At 42.1% G+C, this 20,836-nt stretch overlaps 1 protein-coding gene across 7 annotated transcripts in view; it reads left to right on the top strand.

Moving 5' to 3' along the window:
• Positions 1-20,836, top strand: part of IQCK (IQ motif containing K) — an 87,276-nt gene that overhangs the window by 2,313 nt on the left and 64,127 nt on the right. For all 7 annotated transcript variants that reach the window (XM_027826780.3, XM_027826781.3, XM_043524500.1 and 4 more), the window contains exons 2-4: positions 1,041-1,096; positions 3,637-3,775; positions 8,302-8,399. In XM_027826780.3, the coding sequence (XP_027682581.2) occupies positions 1,041-1,096; positions 3,637-3,775; positions 8,302-8,399 (293 nt within the window). The remainder of the gene's footprint in view (positions 1-1,040; positions 1,097-3,636; positions 3,776-8,301; positions 8,400-20,836) is intronic.

The raw sequence follows: 20,836 nt of genomic DNA, 5'->3' as shown, positions 1-20,836 counted from the left end.
CCATACCTTTGCAAATCTATCATTGATATCCTAGGAGATTTGTACATATAGTGAGAGCAGAAAACCTGAGTGGGTTTCTGCCTTTGATATGTATTAGGAACATTTTGCACTTGGGGTAGGTGGAACTGTTGTTTAATGGTCAGCACATATGGCCAGGATTCAGGACTCCTGGGTTCTGTTTTTTACTGATTCACTGAATAGTTTGCAAAGATCACATAACCACTCTGCACTTCCATTTTTCCTTTATAAATTGTAGATGATAATAGTTAGCTACCTCACAGGAGTTTAATAGTTTTCAGGGGGTCCCCGGTATATGTAGGGATTGTGTTCTTGAAAAGGGCAACAGATACTGAAACAATGGATACCAGGGAATTTTTCCCCATAAGAAATAATGGCCTTCCCTGCCTCTTCCTGCCCCCCCTCTACTCCCTTCCTGCCTCTTCCCACTCAGTTCCACCCCCTCCTCTGAGTGTACCCCATCCCTCCCAGCACCTCTTGAACGCTGGGGGAAGCACCCAAAGAAAAGCCACGCAAAAGGTGAAGCGACGGATATGCGGATTGGGACCGATGTGAATTGGAACACATTCCCCTATTGATGAGCAACAGTTATGCGAAACGACTGATAAGGGGGAGACACATAGCAGGGACCCCCTGTATAAAGAGCCTCATTTGAAAAGCACTATTGCATATAAGTGAAAAGGATTATTAATTTCATGCAAGCATCCTCATTTTATTTAACAACATTTTATAGTCTTAAACTATGCTAAATTGCTTACTTAGCACAAAAAGCCCATTTTCAAGAAAGACTTCCTGTATATCTGAAAATATTGACCTTGATTCTCCAGGACAAGTGACTCAGAAGTTCTGTCTCATTTTAATAAATTAGATTTTGTGTTAAGTATTTGCTTATCATACATGGTTTATCATTTTTGCAGATGAAAGTAGCTTTTAATAACTAATATTTGTTTGTGTGTTTTCAGAAAAATAGTTATAAAGTCCTTTTGACATTTGGTGTGGTGCTGGGTTTTGTCTTCTTTTAGATTATGAAGCAGAGCAGCCTCCATTTCCGTATAGTCCTGAATCAAAACAAGATTCTGTGAGTACAATTCAAGCAAAAAATCTGTACATGGTATGTCTGAAAAGGTGCATCTATTTCTAAAGGGGAAGATTAGGTATCAAAAATATCTCCAAATTCATTCGATGAATGTGTGACCATGTATTTCAAATTTCTCTTAAGTGTCAGATGCAATATTCTAGAAATCACTGCTGTTCTTTAAAGATATTTTGGTAAGGCTGCTATGCCTAAAATTAGATTACCAGCTGTGTTTTGGTTTGCACATTGTGCTGTCCCTCTGCTCTGCCTGTCTGCTTCCTTCTTATGAATAGGCAGGATATTGAAATACGCAAGCATCTTGTTCACTGGATTCCTGCATATTTTCAATACTCTCCCTGATCGCAAGAATGAGGCAAGTAAGCAGAGTAGAAGACTGATGCTCTGTTTTCACACATGTGCCATTGTTGCCTTACTCAAACTCTTGCTATTGCAAAGACACACAGGTCCTCACATTTATTGTTGGTATATCACCTGGTGGTAAGTTTGGAATTTCATATACTTTGTGCTGAATCCCTGAGTTTGGGAAGCTGTTTTTTTTTTTTTCCCCTTCCATATCTTTTAAAAAAAAAAATTACAAAAAGGTGGACCAGATTCAGGCCTACTACCATAGAACCTCAGAGTTACGAACACCTTGGGAATGGAAGTTGTTCGTAAGTCTGCAATGTTTGTAACTCTGAACAAAGTGTTATGGTTGTTCTTTCAAAAGTTTACAACTGAACATTGACTTAATACAGCTTTGAAACTTTACTATGTAGAAGAAAAATGGTGCTTTTAAGTGTCTTAATTTAAATGAAACGAGCACAGAAAGTTTTCTTAACTTATCGTCTTTTTTTAAACTTTCCCTTTATTATTTTTGTAGTTTATGTTTAACACAGTACTGTACAATATTTGAGTTTTTTGTTGTTTCTGCTGCCTGATTGCTTACTTACAGTTCCAAATGAGGTGTGTGGTTGACCAGTCAGTTTGTAACTCTGGTGTTCGTAACTGAGGTTCTACTGCATAAGGTGGGCAACTTTGCCTAATCTGTATTTGGCTAGGTATTTTTATTGTAGGAAAACTTTGGGCCTGTTGACATCAAGGGTGTTCATAAAACTTTTCAAAAAACACTTTGAGCCCTTGTCTCAAAGAGAACTGCTTGAGCAGGGAGATAAATCATCACAGATTCAAATACAAAGCTTGTTGTGTAAAGCACCAAATTAGCCCTACAAAATGATCTAAATACCAAAGTTTGATCAGCCTGTTTTGGATGTTTTCATTTAAACTAAGCATCTCAAAGCTATTTTAGCCTACTACGCATCTGTTAGCTTACAATATTAACATTTTATATGAATATTAACATATTATAACTCTGTGCTAAGCTGGCTAGGATATCCTGTTGCCCTAAGTGAAAATAACACCATTATAGTATATTAATTTATGTAAAAAGAATAGCAAATTCTGATGACTGTGTCATTAGTTTGGGAGTAATATATCTGTCGATTTCAGTTTCCCTGCAATTGTATCAAAAACATAGTGCAATGACATGCATTTATATGTTAATGAAGTTCTGTTAATTCCTTAATAGGATTTGTTTATGAACCTTGCGTGTATTTAAAAGAAGCCTGCTCATGTCTGTTTCATCGATACGCAACATATTAGATGTATTAGGGGCCTGATCCTACTTATATTTTGTTCAGTAGAGTAGGAGCATGTTCATAAACCCATCTGAGTTCAAATATGCAACAGTTTATTATGCCAAATTTTGATAGCAAATTATGACAGTGATGCAATAGTGCTGGTATGAGGTGTTTGCCTTCCTCTTTCTAAACATTAGGGATAGGTCATTGTCTGATAGAGTAATATTCTTGTCCACTATACCTGTATCTGTGTTCCTAGAAACACAGATCAAACTATGGGCCTTCAGTCTTGTTAGTTTCACTATTTTTTCCAATTATGATTTTTCACAGGCTGTGTAACTGCAATTTTTTTCATGGGAGAAAAATTCAGGCTTGGGTTTGCATCAGCTTTGAATTTGGCTCTGTATTTTCTTTAAAAATACGCACATTTCAATCTTATTTTATTGCTTAAACAACAAAAGAATTCCAGGATACAAAGGCAAATAGTGTATGCAAGCAATTGAATGGAAAAAATGTTAGTATGGAAAATATTTCAATTTTAGTTTCCAAAGCGGTATTATATATTGACAGTGAGTAAAACACATTTTTAAATTGTGAAAATCCCTTGACAGTGCCCTTCTTAAGACAACTGTCGTAGCCTTTCATATGCATAGCTTCCTATATTTGGATATTTTTAGTGCACTGGAGCCTAGATTTTTTTTTTTTCCCCTCAACAGAATTCTCTCTCTGTTTAAAGTATTCGTAAAGATAGAAACCGTCCAGCCCAAATATGGAAATGAGTTAATATTTTATTTATTGTAAATTCCAAAACTTGTATTTCCTCTCACACTAAATTTACTTGAAATATATTTATGAAGGGGAACCAATCTGGATGAGATACTTGTCAAGTATGTTTATTTTTAACAGGTTTCTTTGGATACAGGAATTTTGCAGCCTTTACATACAAAGCAATTATACTCAGCTTTTACTGAATATTCCGGTGCCCAAAAAATACCTTCCTTACCCACGCATGCACCACTTCCAGCAGCACCTAATCCAAAAACATGTAAGTAAGGGTCTGAAAGAATATATTTACTTTGTAAGGGACAGAAAGGATGTAAATAATGGCACGTGAGCACAGGCAACCTGTGCATGGTACAGAGGACAAGGTCTCTTGATACAGTGTATCAGAGTGGGCACAGAGCTATATATGGCTAATATTACTGACCACAGACGAAGACCTGAAAAAGAATATCTGGATTTATATGAAAGGGGTGCTGCTGGGCCAAAAAATAATTTAGCATGTATGCTGCCTTGCATACCACTTTGCATGTTCTAAGCAAGTTTCTGCACAAAAGATCTGAATTAAGACATGCCCCCACAGTATGTTGGACTACCCTGACAAGCTATCCTACCTTTGAAAGAGTGCACATACTAGCATGCTAGGGCACACCCTGCTGTGATTATTTAAAAGTATAAATTAAAAAATTCCACATGGTTTGTTATTTGAGATTCTCATGACTGGTCCCCAGTACTTCAAACAGATACCCTAGTTTGGGCCCATGTGTCCTTGCAGTGTCATATTGATACACTCTGCAGGCATTAGAAATCTATAACAATGCATTTATTTGTAGGATTAAGGGTTTAATATATAGTTGTACAAATCTACTGAGGACAATTTTCCAACCCTGAATAGAGACTTTTTACTCAGCTGTTTATATTACAACGAGGACTGTCGCGCAGTTAATTTTATTTAGTCGTGCGATTAATTGCACTGTTAAACAATAATAGAATACCATTTATTTAAATAGTTTTGGATATTTTCAAATATATTGATTTCAATTACAACACAGACTACAAACTGTATAGTGCTCACTTTATATTTTTGATTACAAATATTTGCACTGTAAAAAACAAGTGATAGTATTTTTCAGTTCACCTCATACAAGTACTGTAGTGTAATCTCTTTATCATGAAAGTTGAAGTTACAAATGTAGAATTATGTACAAAAAATAACTGTATTCAAAAACAAAACAATGTAAAACTTTAGAGCCTACAAGTCCACTCAGTCCTACTTCTTGTTCAGCCAATCGCTCAGATGAACAAGTTTACATTTGTAGGAGATAATGCGGCCTGCTTCTTGTTTACAGTATCACCTGAAAGTGAGAACAGGCATTCTCATGGCATTGTTGTATCTGGCATTGCAAAATATTTATGCGCCAGATGCACTAAAGATTCATATGTCCCTTCATGCTTCAACCATCATTCCAGAGGACATGCATCCATGCTGATAACGGGTTCTGCTCAATAACCAAAGCAATCCAAAGCAACGCAGACCGACACATGTTCATTTTCATCATTTGAGTCAGATGCCATCAGCAGAAAGTTGATTTGCTTTTTTGGTGGTTCGGGTTCTGTAGTTTCCGCATCAGAATGTTGCTCTTTTAAGACTTCTGAAAGCATGCTCTACACCTCGTCCTTCTCAGCTTTTTGGATGGCACTTCAGATTCTTAAATCTTGGGTCTAGTGATGTAGCTATCTTTAGAAATCTCACATTGGTACCTTCTTTGCGTTTTATCAAATCTGCTGTGAAAGTGTTCTTAAAATAAAAGTGCTGGGTCATCATCCGAGACTGCTATAACATGAAATATATGGCAGAATGCAGGTAAAACAGAACAGGAGACGTACAATTCTCCCCCAAGGAGTTCAGTCACAAATTTAATTAACGCGTTATTTTTTTAATGAGCATCATCAACATGGAAGCATGGCCGAAGCATGAAGGGACATATGAATGTTTAGCACATCTGGCAAGTAAATACTTTGCAATACTGGCTACAATAGTGTCATGAGAACTCCTGTTCTCACTTTCAGGTGACATTGTAAATAAGAAGCAGGCAGCATTATCTCCTGTAAATGTAAACAAATTTGTTTGTCTTAGCGATTTGGCTCAACAAGAAGTAGGACTGACTGGATTTGTAGGCTCTGAAGTTTTATATACTGTTTTTGAGTGCAGTTATGTAACAAAAACATCGACATTTGTAAGTTGCACTTTTACCATAAAGAGCTTGCACTACAGTACTTGTATGAGGTGAACTGAAAAATACTATTTCTTTTATCATTTTTACAGTGCAAATATTTGTAATAAAAAATAACACTATAAAGTGAGCACTCTTTACTTTGTATACTGTGTTAATTGAAATTAATATATTTGAAAATGTAGCAAAATATCCAAAAATATTTAATAAATTTCAATTGGTATTCTATTGTTTAACAGTGCAATTAAAACTGTGATTAATTGTGATTAATTGTTTTGAGTTAACTACAATTAATCGACAGCTCTAATTACAACAGAAGAAAGGCAAGTATTTTTCCCTTCTAATCTTAAGGTCAAATTAGGTTCAGTAAGATAACTATATAATTGAGTCTGAAAACTCCTTTCAAAATATAGTCCTTTGCCCATCTGTTTCCTTTCCATCTGTGATCAGACGCTGAATCTCTCTTCTTCCATTTTTATCAGTCTGGTTTCAACTTTCTGAAATTCACATAGAACCTGTAACAGTGTTTTCCTTTAGATGTTCTGCACTTTAGTCTTCATATTGTCTTTCAACCCATCACCTTTCTTCACCTCCTTTTCTATGTTTCTTCTCTTTCTTCTGTTCATTTTTTTCCATTGCTGACAGTGAGAAGCAGTAATATCATAGGCTTTTATATAGGTTGCCCTTCCAATTAGGAACATTTTGAAGAGATGTCTGAACTGGATTAAGGATGTGAAGCAATGAACAAAGCCTTTGCTACAGATACACATTTCCAGGAGACCACCCTTTTAATAATTAATCTGTATTTGCCACATTAAGACAGGAATATTTACTGCAACAGCAGCTGAGACTCTTGACTGAAGACAGCACTTCAGCTGGTTATGGCACCTCCTCTGTCCCCCTCCCAAAAAAAAAAAAAAAAATGTTCCGTGCTTGCTCCCTAGGATTTCTGAATCACTCTGATCTGATGACTAATAGAAATTGTTCCACACCTGATGTAAATTTATTTTATAATGTACAGTGCTCCATAATATTTCTTCTTCAGGTCTTCAGTACAGACAAATTTGAATCTTAAAAAGGGTTTACTTTTCTCAGTGATTTCAGTGTCTAGATTACGATTTTGAAAGAAGCAAAAGAGTTAAATGCCCAAATCTCATTGAAATTCAGTGTCATTTGGACACACAAAGCCTTAGATGCATTTAAAAATTCCAGCCTTTGGAATTTGGAATGTATTTGGTTCCATTTTGTGTCTAGTTTGTCCATAAAATATGCAGTCAATTAAGACTATTAACACCACCATGGCTAAACAAACAGGACGCACTTAAATTATTAAAATAATTATTACTATCAAACATGGCATGGGATAAGATTAAAACTTGTTTAGTTGTTATGTAGTCAATCAGGAGTTTTTGTGTGTGAAATTAGTTACATACATTGTACTGAAATGCTTCTTAGAAATGGCTTTCTTGTTTGATTTAATTTATCTAACTTTGAGATCATAAAAATCAGAATAAAAAGTGGGTCATATTCTGCTCTTGGCTAAACCAGTGTAAATCTGGAGTAACTCCAATGAAGGTGATGGAATTACAGTGGTATAAATCCAGAGTAATCCAGGGCAGAAATTCACCTGGTTAAAACAAATGCCTGTGCTTTTATATACACTGGACCATGTAATCTGCAAGGTAATCATGTTGTCATTTTGGTCTTTTGAGTTAATTTTTTTCACCTTAAAGATTGAAGCTTGTATTTTAAAAAGTCGTTGTCATGGGCCTAACTCTGTGCTCATTGAAGTTGATGGCATCTTTACCATTGACTTCACTGAGAGCAGAGTTAGATCAACACTGAGTGCTTTTGAAAATTTCACTCTTAAAATTCTCCCCTATATTTAAACATGCACATACTTTCTGTTTCAAGGAGCGCAGCCATGAACTGGCTTTGTTGTCTAAAGCTAAATGTTATAATCTACCAAACTGGAAATCAAAGTCCAAATCCCAATTTAGTCTCTCGCTTCTTAGGCCGCAGGACTGGCAATCTAGGTGAGAGGCAAAACATCAGAACACCTAGAAGTTAGGCCTGCTGGCAGATCAGGAGCCACATTGATGGGGCTCTGATAACAATTCTGTTTGTTTCTCTTGTTCCTGGAGGGGTTTATTCATGATGACAAAGCCTGTGAAAAGGATGTGGGTAACAGAGAGAAATCCGTGTGCCACAAAGTGAAGATTTGACCTGGCCCTCCTCCTGATGCCTAAGAGTTGAATTTTGTGACTGACTACGTTACTCCAATTTCTAAGGGAAAGCAAACCAATAATGGGTGGATATCCTTCATGGGGAGGGGAGGAGAAAGTACCCAGTTTGAAATTTATTCAAGTTGATGTATTCTTTGTGACTTAAGAGGAGTGAAATCTGTGACTATCTAAATTGAAAGAATCTGTGTTTTAGAACAAGCTGAGATGATACCGATTAAAATTAAGGCTATTTGATTTATTTCAGATGAATGTTCTTCTTTCTCCAGACTAAATTCAATCTGTTAATGAAAAAAATATATTGTTTTGTCCAGGTTCTCCTCGAGAATACTTGGAATATTATATATTTCCAGTACTTTTGCCGGGAATGGCTGAACTTCTGCATCAAGCAAAGAAGGAAAAGTGTTTTGAGGTCAGTTCTTAGTTTTCAAGACGCTGTTTTAGAATTCTAAAGTTTTTTAATCCACTATCTACGTTTCATTATTTTGTTTTTTACAGACAGACTGTAATAAAATAAAATAATGTATTATATGTCATTTTTAAACTCAGTTAGTTTTGAGTAGTGTACTTCATAAACCCGATCAATATGACAAGCCCTACGTTATGCCTTTTCACATAAAACCCTTTCTGAAATTTTCGATTGTATCTAGCCCAGCTAGCTATCAAGCTTCAGGGGGAGGGGTCATCTTTCTAATTAACACCAAGGAGCACTCAGTTGAAGAAAGAGAGAAGATTATAGACCAGAGCAGCTGCAGGAATTTAAATTTAATCTACTACAATAGTTATGAAAATTGTCTAAAGCTAAGTGTTGCTTTAGACAATTAGACACACTGCTCGATCATTGTAACTGTCTGTTGGAATATTGTCTTGATTTTTTTTGTATGTTGGCCTTTTGAAGTTTTGTGAAAAAATGCTACTTATAATGTACACTATACAATTTAAGTATTTGGTTTCTCACAGCAATCTTATAAAGACTGGGCATTGTGGCAAGATTTGCCACACACAGTTTTATAAATGCTTCCATACATTTTTGTAAAATTGTTGTTCTTCATTCAAGTCAATTTAGTTATAGCAATTCAAATTCTGCCTTTAGTTACACTCTAAAAGTAATATTTGCTAAGTTTTTCTGTCTGATTAACTGTTAATATGTCTTTCATCAAACTTTTTCTTCCTTACGTGTAACTGATTTGTCTGATTTATGCACACAAGTTCAAAGGTGGCAAAATCATATAAAAATACATTAAGATTTTCTGTTGAAAGATGCATACCAAATATGTTAAATCAGTGTTTCTCAACTGGGGGTTATGGGATGGGTTAAGGGGGGGTGGGCAGCAAGCAGGGCCAGTGTTAGGTGGTAGGAAGCAGGGCAGTTGCCTGCAGTCCCATGCCACACAGGGCTTGCAATGCTAATGTACATGAAGCCTTGAACCTGGAGCCCCAAGGGATCACAATTTTTTCTAGTGGGGGCGGAGGTCATGATATTTTTTTAAGTCCAGAGAGGGTAGCCAGCACAAAAAGGCTGAGAAGCACTGTTTTAAATTAATAATCTGGAAACAAACCAGGGGAGTGTTAAATATTCAGACCCTAGATAGCAAAGCATGCAGTTCAGACTGTTTTGCTATCCAAGCTACTGACACAGACTTCGTATTAAATATATATATGTGCCAGATAACAGACACAGTGGAATAGCTTTAAAAATGTTTGGCATGCAATTACATATGTAGAATTAACCATTGACATATGTACACTTTTGATACAGCCAAAAATACATTACACTTACCACACTTGGCTGCCCCTCCCAGATTTGTCTTCCATGTTCAGATCTTGTTCTTCCTTGTAAATAGCTTGCTTCAGTTTTCACGAAAACTTCACAAGGTTTGAGCATAGTTCTCCAATCCATTATTTTTTATAAGTGAGCAGGTTTATATCACCTGTGATTGACGCTGTTGATGGAACTGGAAAGTTGTTTTACTGCATGTCAAAATACTTTGTGAGCACTATACATTCGTGCCACGATATTTATAGTGTTTAGCTTAGCAATCTATTGATATGTACAATATTCATCGCATCATATACGAAGCCGAGGTTTTTTACACAAAGGCAATCGAGAGCAGACCACCTCATAACGTGAAAGAATTAAATATTTTTAGACCACTCGAGCAGTTAATTTTCACGGTTGCATAGCGAAGGTTTGGGATTTGGGAGGAGGGGTTGGTTGGTTGGGTTGGCTTTTTTTTTAGTTGAGACCTGTTGGAAAGATTCAGTGTTGAATGGTCCTCCAATCCATATTTCCACTAATTAATTTTAGTATGAGGGCAGCAGACTGTAACAGAAAGTGTAGGAATACTAGCAGTTTTAAAATCCACTGATGCTTTTTCTTAACAATTTATGCTACTCTATTAAAATATGGTTAAATACAGTATAAAGACATTGTTAATATAACAGTAGGAGCAAATAGAAGTCACATATAGATTAGTATAAGCACTGAGAGAATCCCACACCATAACAAAGATATAGTTATTATGAGGTATGTAATAATGAGCTCCTTTGAGTAAATATAAAATTCATCCCAATGATTAAATATGTGCTTTTTAATAACAAGCAAAATAAAGTATCCATGTGCATTGTAGTGGGGTGGCTGCCCCACTCCTGTACTAGATGGGGCTTCAGCAGGCCAGAGAGGCTGTGCAGGTGGGTGGCCAATCAGAGAAGGCCTGCTAGGGAGCCAATCAGAGGCTGAGTAAGAGACAGCCAATCAGGGCCAGGCTCAGCCATATATAAAGGCTGCCCAGGAAGGGCATAGTCACTCTCCCGCAGGCCTTCAGAGGGTGAAGGTCTGTCTCCTGTGCAAGGGGGCTAGCACCAGGGACAGCACAGCACAGCACAGCACAGCACAGCACAGCACAGCACAGGTGAGGGGAGCAGAAGGAACTCCAGCCCGGTATCTGCCAGGCTGCAGGCCCAGAGGGAAGGGCCGGGCCGGTGCAAAGGGGATGAGGAGGAAGCGACCCAGGGAGAGAGGCAGACAAGGGGAGAGAAGGAGGGCAGGAAGGCTGCCGCCAAAGGGTCCCTGGGTCGGGACCCAGAGTAGAGGGCGGGCCTGGGTCCTCCCCTTCCCCCTTGCACATACACCCAGCCGTTGGATGTGGCGATAGTGGACTGCACCGGATCCCTGGCAAAAGGGGTTAGACTTTGGGGTGTGGTTGGCCGCTGTGGCTGGGCGACGTGAAAGACTGTTGATAAACACCCCCCCCCCCCCCGTAAGGACTAGGGGGCACTGCCAGCGGGCAGTGTCTTGAAGAGGACGCTGCAAGAAGGGAGCAACACAGGTCCAGGCGCCAAGAGAGGGCGAGAGACGGATGGGACACCACCAGTGGAGGGTGCTCCACACTGGACTGAGCTAATTCCCTGACGAGTCAGCAGGAGGCCCTGCGGGGGTGAGTCCCAACCCCGTCCCATGCATAAAGTTGGTTTATGTTTGTATAGGAACATTTTCAAGAAAGCAACAAAAAATACAAATACAAACTGTAAACTGTATTTGTCTGTAGTGCAACTTTTTACTTGCTATATTAGGAGTTGTTTTAGTTTTTTGTTTTGCTTTCTTTCTCATAAAAATTAGCACACTATCAAAAATAGACTAGGTCATTTTGGTTGTAAAAGGGAGTAATGTCATGTTGGTCGGGAGGGAAATGTAGGAAAGCATGGGTGTGTCATATGACAGTTGTCCTCTGGGACATCATTTTTTGCTCTTTTGGAATAATGTTAGCAAAACAATCGCTCTGGGTAACCATATGCATGAATACTAGTGTTACTTTCCATTGCTGACCAAGTGCTTAATACTTAGATTTGAAAATAGACTGTCCAACTTGAATGCATGAATTCTAACTGAACCTTGCCTACTTCAGCTAGCATTCACATAACCAAAGCATTATTCTTTGTTAATTACAAACACAGTCTACTGCCTAACTTGCATAAAAATGTTTTAGATGATAACTAGAACCCCTTTCTAATATTCAGAGAGCTATGCAATCATTTTCTTGAAACAAATTCAGTGCTTTACTTCTACTTCACCTTTATTACACAGATCCCCTTGTGGATTTTTATACATTTGTGGTATTGTGATTTAAATATAACATGCACAAGTTGAATGAAATTATTCTTGATATAACAATTAAGAACCAAATTTTCAGCATTTCACAAATGTGCCTGAAAAATATGCAGCTACAACTATTTAAATTGACATTTAAATTGTAAATTGACATTCTTGCTTATAGTAACTCACCTTTGCATATGCAGTGAGGTCTTGTGTGTGTGACCAAACATGAGGCCCACTGAAAATGTGGTTACAATTCACTCGTTATCACAATGTACAGTAACTGTCTGGCTATGCTGGAAAAAGGACAAGGAGCTACTGGATGTGGTTTAATTAGGCTGAAACTTTATTCCTAAAAGTCTGGGGATACTCAGCAGATAAAATTGTACAGGACAGGTAATTACATAATCATTTACAAATACCCCAGGGACTGCTGTGAGCCCTCCTGCTTTTCCATCCTGGTCCCCAGCCAATGCACTGCTGGGACCTCACTATTCCCCAAATGATGTTTAAGGAGGATTACAAAGGGGTGGGGATTGACTCCCTGCCGTATTAGTCACAGGAGCCCTAAACCCACCCTGTTTCCTCTTCTTTAAAGAATACCTCTAAATCTTTTCCACATCCATTTTATCTGATCACCGTAGCCACTCCCAGTGGAGTACCTGCACATCTGCCATAAGGAGACACCAGCATTTAGCTTGGCTGTCTTCTCCCCCTGCCCCATACCCAGATGGGTTCCCAGACATCTGGTGCTCTCTTTAACATTGGCCAAAAATGTATATGCTCCCAAGTCAGATAGGTGGACCCCATGCTGCCTGAATAACTCTGGTGCCCTGTATGCTATGTCCAGATGAAAAATTAGCAATCCCCCTAGGCTACCTGTGAATTTAGCCACCTCCCTGTTCACATATATCCTAGCCTTCTGGACCCATGGGACCTTCACCGTTCTCCACCACACGCTTCATAGCAACATGTCTGACCACATAATTTTTACTCAGGGAAAAAGTTCCAGGATCTGCCCCAAGTCCCTCATAGCTCTGACCATTAAATCTACCGTTATACACTTCCCAAACCATTTCCCCTAAGATAAAGCACAATCATATCTGATGTCTGCTCCCGGGCCATCATGGTGTACAGAAGGGGCATCAGCTGGTCCCATAGCATGTCCCTCATGCCATGCCAGCTCAGGATTGCTTCACCCCCAAGCAGTCCCGGGTTTACAATGGCTCCAGTGGCTCCATGGAGCCAGACCCATGCTCAGAAGGGGCCCTGGCCTGCTCCACTTGCATTGCGCCCTGAGACCCCTCTGGCTCCCCTCACCCACCACTTGCTCCTCGTGGCCTGCCTGCCTGCTGCGTCCTCGGCACCACCCTCTGCTCCTCTCTGCCACCTGGCCGAACCCCAGTGCACCTCCGGCTCCGGGCAGTCTTTGCTTCCCACCACCTGTGGGGCCCCACCTGTGTCCCCAGAGCTGAGCTGCCTGGGAATGGTGCAGAAGCCTGGCCCATCTCAGCTGGGGGGGAAGGGAACAGTGCAGGGAGCTTGCCTGGGCCCCTCCAGGAGAAGTGCGTCTTGAGGGAGCCCGGCCGGGGCGGTCCCTGGCCTGGCTGATCGCACCACTCCTGAGGGACCAGAGCGATTCCCCGGCCTGGCACCAGCTCTGGCTGCACTGCCGGTTCAGCCTGTCAGACACAGTTGCCTCCCAACAGGACCAGTGAGTGCGGATGGGAGGCAGGGTGTGGGGGAGTGGGTTTATTGCGGGGGCACTGGGCATAGTGGTGCTGGGGGGGCTCTGGCCATAGGGAGTCAGGAGGATGTTGGGTGGGGGGGCTTTGTGGCACGGCATGGGCCTGCCCCCCAAGGGGAAGGGGCATGCTGGCAGCACAGGGCTGGGCAGGCCACTGTGTGTCTGGCAACTTCCAGTTTGCAAATAGTGCCCTTGCACTGGGCTGGGCAGAGCTAGGCGGCCCCTGCTATGCCAGGCCCCATTGCCCCTGGCTGGCTCCTCTCTCTGGGGACTGACCTCCCCACGCCATGCTCCATCACCTCCATGGGGGCCCACAAATAAGTTTGGCACTGGGCCCACAAAAGGTTAATCCAGCCCTGCCCCCAAGGACCAGCTGTGAATCTCCAGGCAACCTGGAAGTCCACCTATGTGCCCAGTAAATGATAGTATGCCACAGATCCATGTGGTCTGCTGGCCCATCTGCAAGTGCAAACAAAAAGGAAAATTAACACTGATTCCCTACCACCAGTGGAGGTCTCATATACATATGGTATGCTTCAGACTGCCAATGCTGAATTGCCCCATTCCCCAGAACGAGCTGGGCTGCTGCTGTTGCTGCCCCAATCCTGACTGAGTGGGAACCAAATTCATGTGCTGGAAATCGCAGCCTCATCAGTCCCTGTCTTAAAACTGTAACAAACTGGTATGCTGTGAGGGGACTCTCATTACTGTGAATAAAGAGAGACCTATCCCTCCCTGGTCTTATAGCTATGTGTGCCCAAACAGCACCCACAGGGCAGATCCCAGGCTTGCCCCCTTTCTGGAAAATAATGAACTCTCTCATACCTCCTTGATCCATCTTTGACCTCCTCAAGGTTAATATCACCTCTCCGAATGTATATCCATCAATTCCAAATCCCTTCCAGAAGTATCCCTGCAGGACTCGGGCACTAGCCTGCTGATCCTAAAAGATCCAAAAAAAATCCCGAAAACTCTACCAGGAATGCAGTGCTGAACAAGGCCACCTCTTGTCCACAATGACATATGGAATCCACACCACATCGCTGAACGTATTAACAGTGCTTGGACAATGTGGATCCTTCCAAGGGCTGGTGCTTCGAGACCACCCCTCTAGAAACCTCTGAACTAAAAACCTGCTACAAGGATCTGGGTCACAATTCAGCCTACTGACAAACATAAGGCCCAATAGGTGAGTGGAGATGTTTCATGATTCAATTGCCAGGTTGCTAACAACACGATGTACTGTAGCACCAGGTTCTCTATAAATGGTCATATTGTTGGCCAGCCCTCTAACTCCTGAAATTGCACAAAATCATTACAATGTTTCTCATAGCTCCAAAATGTTCATGGAGCTACCGATCTCTGTGCTACTCTGAAAGCCATCATATTCCAAAGTTCCCCAGTGCCAGCGGCATCCATTTGGGTTCCTTGCTGGCTCTAGTTCCAGCTTCTGAAATCTGTCCATCTGAAAATGAGACCATGCATCTGCTACATCTTTATCAACCCCGGCCCATGTTTGGAAAAGAAAGATGTTAAAGCTTAAACATTGTACAACAATAGCTCTCACCAGCCTCATAACTCTGTGTGATCTAGGGGACTGGTGGTTGATAACATGTACCACCACCTTGCTGTCACACGGGAAACACATCCTTTTATTAGCAAACTCCATTCCCCAAATGATCACTGCATCAAAATTGGAAAAAGTTCCAGGAACGTTATATCCTGCAATATCCCTTTTGGCATCCAGGTGGAGGGCCATTTCTAAAATACCTCAAAACCTGTACTTCCTGAAGCATCTGAGTGGATCTTTAAATCAGCCTGGAGTATCCAGTCCTATCTCTAGAATTATACACCATTAAAATGGCTAGGAAACTTTCTCCATACCCCCAAGTCCTCCTTCGTTTCTTTAGTTACCCTTATTATATGGTGAGGTCTAGATATGCCTGCAGTGGGATCTGCAAGCTGGAAACCAAATGCCCGCCCCCGGGCTACCACTCAGCAAGCAAAGTTAAGATGCCCAATAATAGATTGGAGCTCATGGGGGTGTAATTTTCTTGGCCACTCTAGCCCTGCTAATTAAGCCCAATACCTGCTGAAGCTTATCCTGAGGGAGTCAGAATATACCCGCCAGTGTATCTTGCTCTAGTGTCCCCAGATAGCTCAACATAATAGAAAGTCTCTCCATTTTATCCTCCACCAGTTGTACCCTCATTTTTTTTAGACAGAGCCTGAAAGGCATCCATCAGGCTTACACACTTATCTGAATTCACCTTGCCCATGAACAAAACATTATCTAAATAATGCACTACCTGCTGCAAACCAGCTTCCTGCACCACTGCCCAATGTAGCATTGTACTAAATTTCTCAAATGCAGAACAGGATATTGCACATCCCACAGATGTAGCTTTATCAAAATAAAACTCATCTTCGAAAGAGAAACCCAAAAGGTTAATGTCAGAAGGATGCACTGGCAGCCATCAAAAAGCAGACTTGAGATCACTCTTGGCCATTACTGTCCCTGGGCTACAAGGCCTACTCATGCTCACAGCCTCATCAGTGGAGGAACAGTGAACAAGGATGGGTCTCGTCTATCATTAACTGAGCTACTCCGTGGGTATGACAGGTGGAGAATTAAGCAATACTTTCCCAGAGCCTTTTTAGGAATCAAGCCTAGGGGAGAAACCTGCAAGTTCTATATAGGTAGGTGTTTAAATGTCCTGCTAGCCTCTTCTTCTTCAGTAATCTTTTTCTTTATAATATGACCCCTTTCCACTAAGGACTAGTTTTTGGACATTACATGACTTCTTTCCCCTCTAAATCCTGAAGTAAACACATCCCACAAATATGCCCCAGCTGTCTTGTTAGGGAAATCCCAAAGGAGAACCCTTAACACCTCAAGCTTAACGAGAGATAGTGCCCTTGTCCAGCCCCCATTTTCAGCTTACCCCCCACCTGTTGTTGCACCTTGGCCCTCAAATCTTGCACCCAAGAGTCTGCAGGTGGCACCTGACTTAGCCCCCATTTTGTTTCCATACTGTGGCCTTCCCTGACTGCTGTAGCAGTTGTGGGCTGCATGGGCCCCAAAGTACATTTTGCAAGCATGCCTAAATTTGCAGATGCTCCGAAAACATCCACTTTCATTAAATGCCTAGCAAATGTCATTACGAGCCTTGGGCATCCGGTGGACTTGTGATGGAACAAACAGGCCACTGTCAGTGTGAAAATCAGGCCCACATGGTGTCATCCTCTTTAACCACAGTATATGTTGCAGTGTGTGCCACTGAATCCCTGTTTGTGTTGCAGCCCTCAGTCTAAACTGTTCAGCATAGTTAAACCAAGCCATGCTCCTAAACATATTATATGCCCACCTGATTATATTCATATATTTGAATAATACTGTCTGGGTAAGCCTCTACAATAATGCCTGCATATTAAGAAGGTGGCTTCCCCAATTTTCCTATGTTCTAGCCATTCTTGGCCATGTCATGGCCTGCTTGCTCTGCCCTGGCTTACTGTGTCAGCACCTCCCTGTGCAACAATGATAATATGTTTATTTATTCAGCTCTCAAAATGTTATCTTTAGTAGTACCAAGCAGGTGAACTCGTATTGGGTGAGCCACCCCAGCATAACCATACTCACAGCTGACCTTTGGGGCACTCTTAGTGCCCTATTGCCCGCAGTCAGCAGTTCTGTCTCACAAATTCACATTCCCTGTCAGTGGGTGAGTTGTAGGGTACTCAACAACCTCTGTCTCCCTGCTAAGGGTTTCCACCCATTGGTGAGGGTCCTGCCCTGCCTGACTATTGTCTGTCCCCCAAAGTCGAGCCCATGTTGGGTGTCCAGTACTGTCACATCCAGACCCCCTCCCCCACCCATGGAAGCTCCCAGCTGCTGCAATAACTGAAGGTTAGCTTGTTACAGTTGTGTAATGCCATTAGTCTCTGTAGATGGTGTGTATAACCCAGACATTCCTGACACAATTCCTAGGACATCAGCTCCCTCCCGTAACCTATTGGCTTGTTCTGTTACCCCACTAGTTTTGGTGTCTACTGCCCTCTAGGGAGAGGGGGGAAGTGACCACCTTCCCCTTCCCCATTTAGGTCCTCCATGTGGAGAATTATGCAAGTTCCCTGAACCCCCAGTGAGGTCCCCGCTACAGTTACACATTGCTGCATTGGAGGGAAGGGAATCACTTTCACATTCTGCTCCTGCAACCTCCTCCTGGGGTTGATTACACTCACCCCTGCCAGCCACGTTGCTCCCCTGTCCTGCAATCAGTTTGTTCAAATGTCCTGGCTCTGGGCGACCCTCTAGACACTGTAAGCCTTGTAGTGCAGTCTGTTGTCAAGGAGAATGAGGATGGAGTGCTGGTTCTCAGGTTTGGTTAAGACAAGGTCATTAGAGAGTTTGGCAAGAGTGGTTTGACAAAGCGGAGTGCAAGGGGTGAAGGCAGCACTAGAGAGAGTCTAGGATGGAACTGAAGGAGAACTCCAGACAGAGATCATAAACCGTTCGTTCAATGGGTTTAGAGACAGCAAGGAGATGGGGTAGTAGCTGGAGGGGCAAGTGGGGTCAAGGATGATTTTTTTTTTTTTTTTTTAAGTGGGAGAGACTAACACATGCTTGTATTGTAAGGGGAAAGAGCCAGAGGATAGTGAAAGGTGAAGAAGAAGGGTAAGGGAAGGATGAGGATTGGTTTGAGAGAGATCAGGATATGGGATGGAAGGGGATCGCTGGGGCAAGTGGTGGCATTAGAGGAAAGTAAATGAGAAACTTCTGCATCGGTGACAAGGGAGGAGAGAGTTGTAGGGCAGAAAGGGGGAAGGAGAAAGGGAAAGTCATGTTGTATTTTGTCAGTTTTCTCTTGAAAGAAATTGGCGAGATCCAGTGCAGAGAGAGAAATAGAAACAGGAGTTTAAAATTGGCTGTTGCACTATAAAGTCCAAATAAATAATATGAAATTCAAAGCGTTAGTATTAAGAATAACCAACTGCTGTCTGTAGTCTCAGACTTCAAGCTGATATGAATATAAAAATAGGGTGCAAAAAACTACATTTTTAGATTAGAGATGAAAGAGAACGTCATGTCACCCAGCGTCTCCCCCTGCTGAAGCAGGATTTTTCCCTCTGGTATGTTTTTTCATGCTTTGTCCACTCTGCTTTCTATTGTTGTCAGTGGAGGGACTTTTTCACCTCTTCTCACTTGAGAATTGAGTGATGCATTCATTTTTCAGAATAAAAATTTAACGAAATTTAAACATTTTTCTTACATTATTCTGACATTCCTTTCAGGTTATATACAAATAGCCACAGAAAAGGGAGGTTGCGGCTGGGCTTATGACAAAATATATTACATATAAAAGTACAGTATATACAGGAAAGTGAATGGAATTGTGGTCACGATTAATTCATCTAGACATTAGCAATATTTTTGTACTTAACACACAACATATAATTATGTGGCTAAAGAATGGAAAATGATTCCTGTGTATAAATAGTTTATAAACACATCAGCAGGTTAACAATACACAATGTGCAGACGTTTCCTGTGTTTGTCCTGAACAGCATAGGAGGAATGTGCCAAGAGCAGGTCAATTTATGTCACTTTTTTTCTTCTAAAGCCAGGCTGCTGTACAACCACAAATTTCACCGACTAACACTGATAACAGTTGCATAGCACAGTGGTTTTCAAACTTTTTTTCTGGGGACCCAGTTGAAGAAAATTGTTGATGCCCACAACCCAACGGAGTTGAAGATGAGGGGTTTGGGGTGTTGGAGGGGCTCAGGGCTGGGGCAAAGGGTTGGCTTGCGGGAGTGAGGGCTGCGGGGTGGGGCTGGGAATGAGGGTTTCAGGGAATGGGAAGGGGCTCTGGGCTGGGGCAGGGGGTTGGGGTGTGGGAGGGGGTCAGGGCTCTGGACTGGGGCTGGGGATGAGGGGTTTGGGGTGCAGGAGGGGCTCTGGGTTTAGGGGGCCTCAGGGCTGGGGCAGGGGGTTGGGGTGTGGGAGAGGGTTAAGGCTCTGGGCTGGGGATGAGGGGTTTGGGGTGCAGGAAGGGGTTCCAGGTTTGGGGGTACTCAGGGCTGGGGCAGGAGATTGGGGTGCGGTGTTGAGGTGCAGACTTGCCTCCAGCAGCTCCCAGCCAGCGGCACAGCCAGGGTGCACTGCGGACTGCGCTGTGCCCTGGAAGCGGCCAGCAGCAGGTCTGGCTCCTAGGCGGAGGTGCACAAGTGGCTCTGTGCGACTCTCGCCCTCAGGCACCATGCCCCCAGTTCCCATTGGCTGGTTGCTGGCCAGTGGGAATGCAGAGCCAGTGCTTGGGGTGGGAGCAGCACGTGGAGGCCCGTGGCCCCCTTGCCTAGAAGCCAGACCCGCTGCTGGCCGCTTCCAGGGCACAGCACAGTGTTGGAAAAGGTAGGCACTGGCCTGCCTTAGCTGGGCAGCACCGCCTATGGGACTTTTGACATCCCGGTCAGCGGTGCTGACCAGAGCAAGGTGACCCAGAGCCTTACATGCCACGGCCCAGTAGTAGTCGCAACCCACAGTTTGGAAAACACTGGCATAGCGTATAAAAACCTCATAAAAGGCCAAATTCATCCCAAGTATAACACCACTAATTTTAATAGAGGTACACCAATGATGATTTGGCTGATTGTTTTCAATGGTGACTGCACCACTGTTTTGATTAGTTACTCTTATATTATTCATTGCAGAGGAAAGAGTAAATTACTTAAAACAGAGTGAAGGCTAGATAATTAGTACCTTCCTGTCAAAGAAATATAGATTTTACTTTCTAAAGCAGTTCACTGTATGGTGGATCCATTAAACATTGTCTAGTTTAATACTATGACTTAGAAAAACCATAGTATAAAGAGATTGAGCCAAAGTCTGCCAGTTGGTTTTAGGTATAATCAAGGTCAGGACTTGGCCCTCTAGTTCAGATGTTAATTCTTGATAACCTAACAGAAAGCTCTCTTGTGAAGGAGCTGGTCTTTTAGAGCTCAGAACTAC

The sequence above is a fragment of the Chelonia mydas genome, chromosome 10 (genome assembly GCF_015237465.2).
Source record: "Chelonia mydas isolate rCheMyd1 chromosome 10, rCheMyd1.pri.v2, whole genome shotgun sequence".
Classification (NCBI taxonomy): Eukaryota; Metazoa; Chordata; order Testudines; family Cheloniidae; genus Chelonia; species Chelonia mydas.
This window is presented reverse-complemented; position numbering and strand designations above follow the sequence as displayed.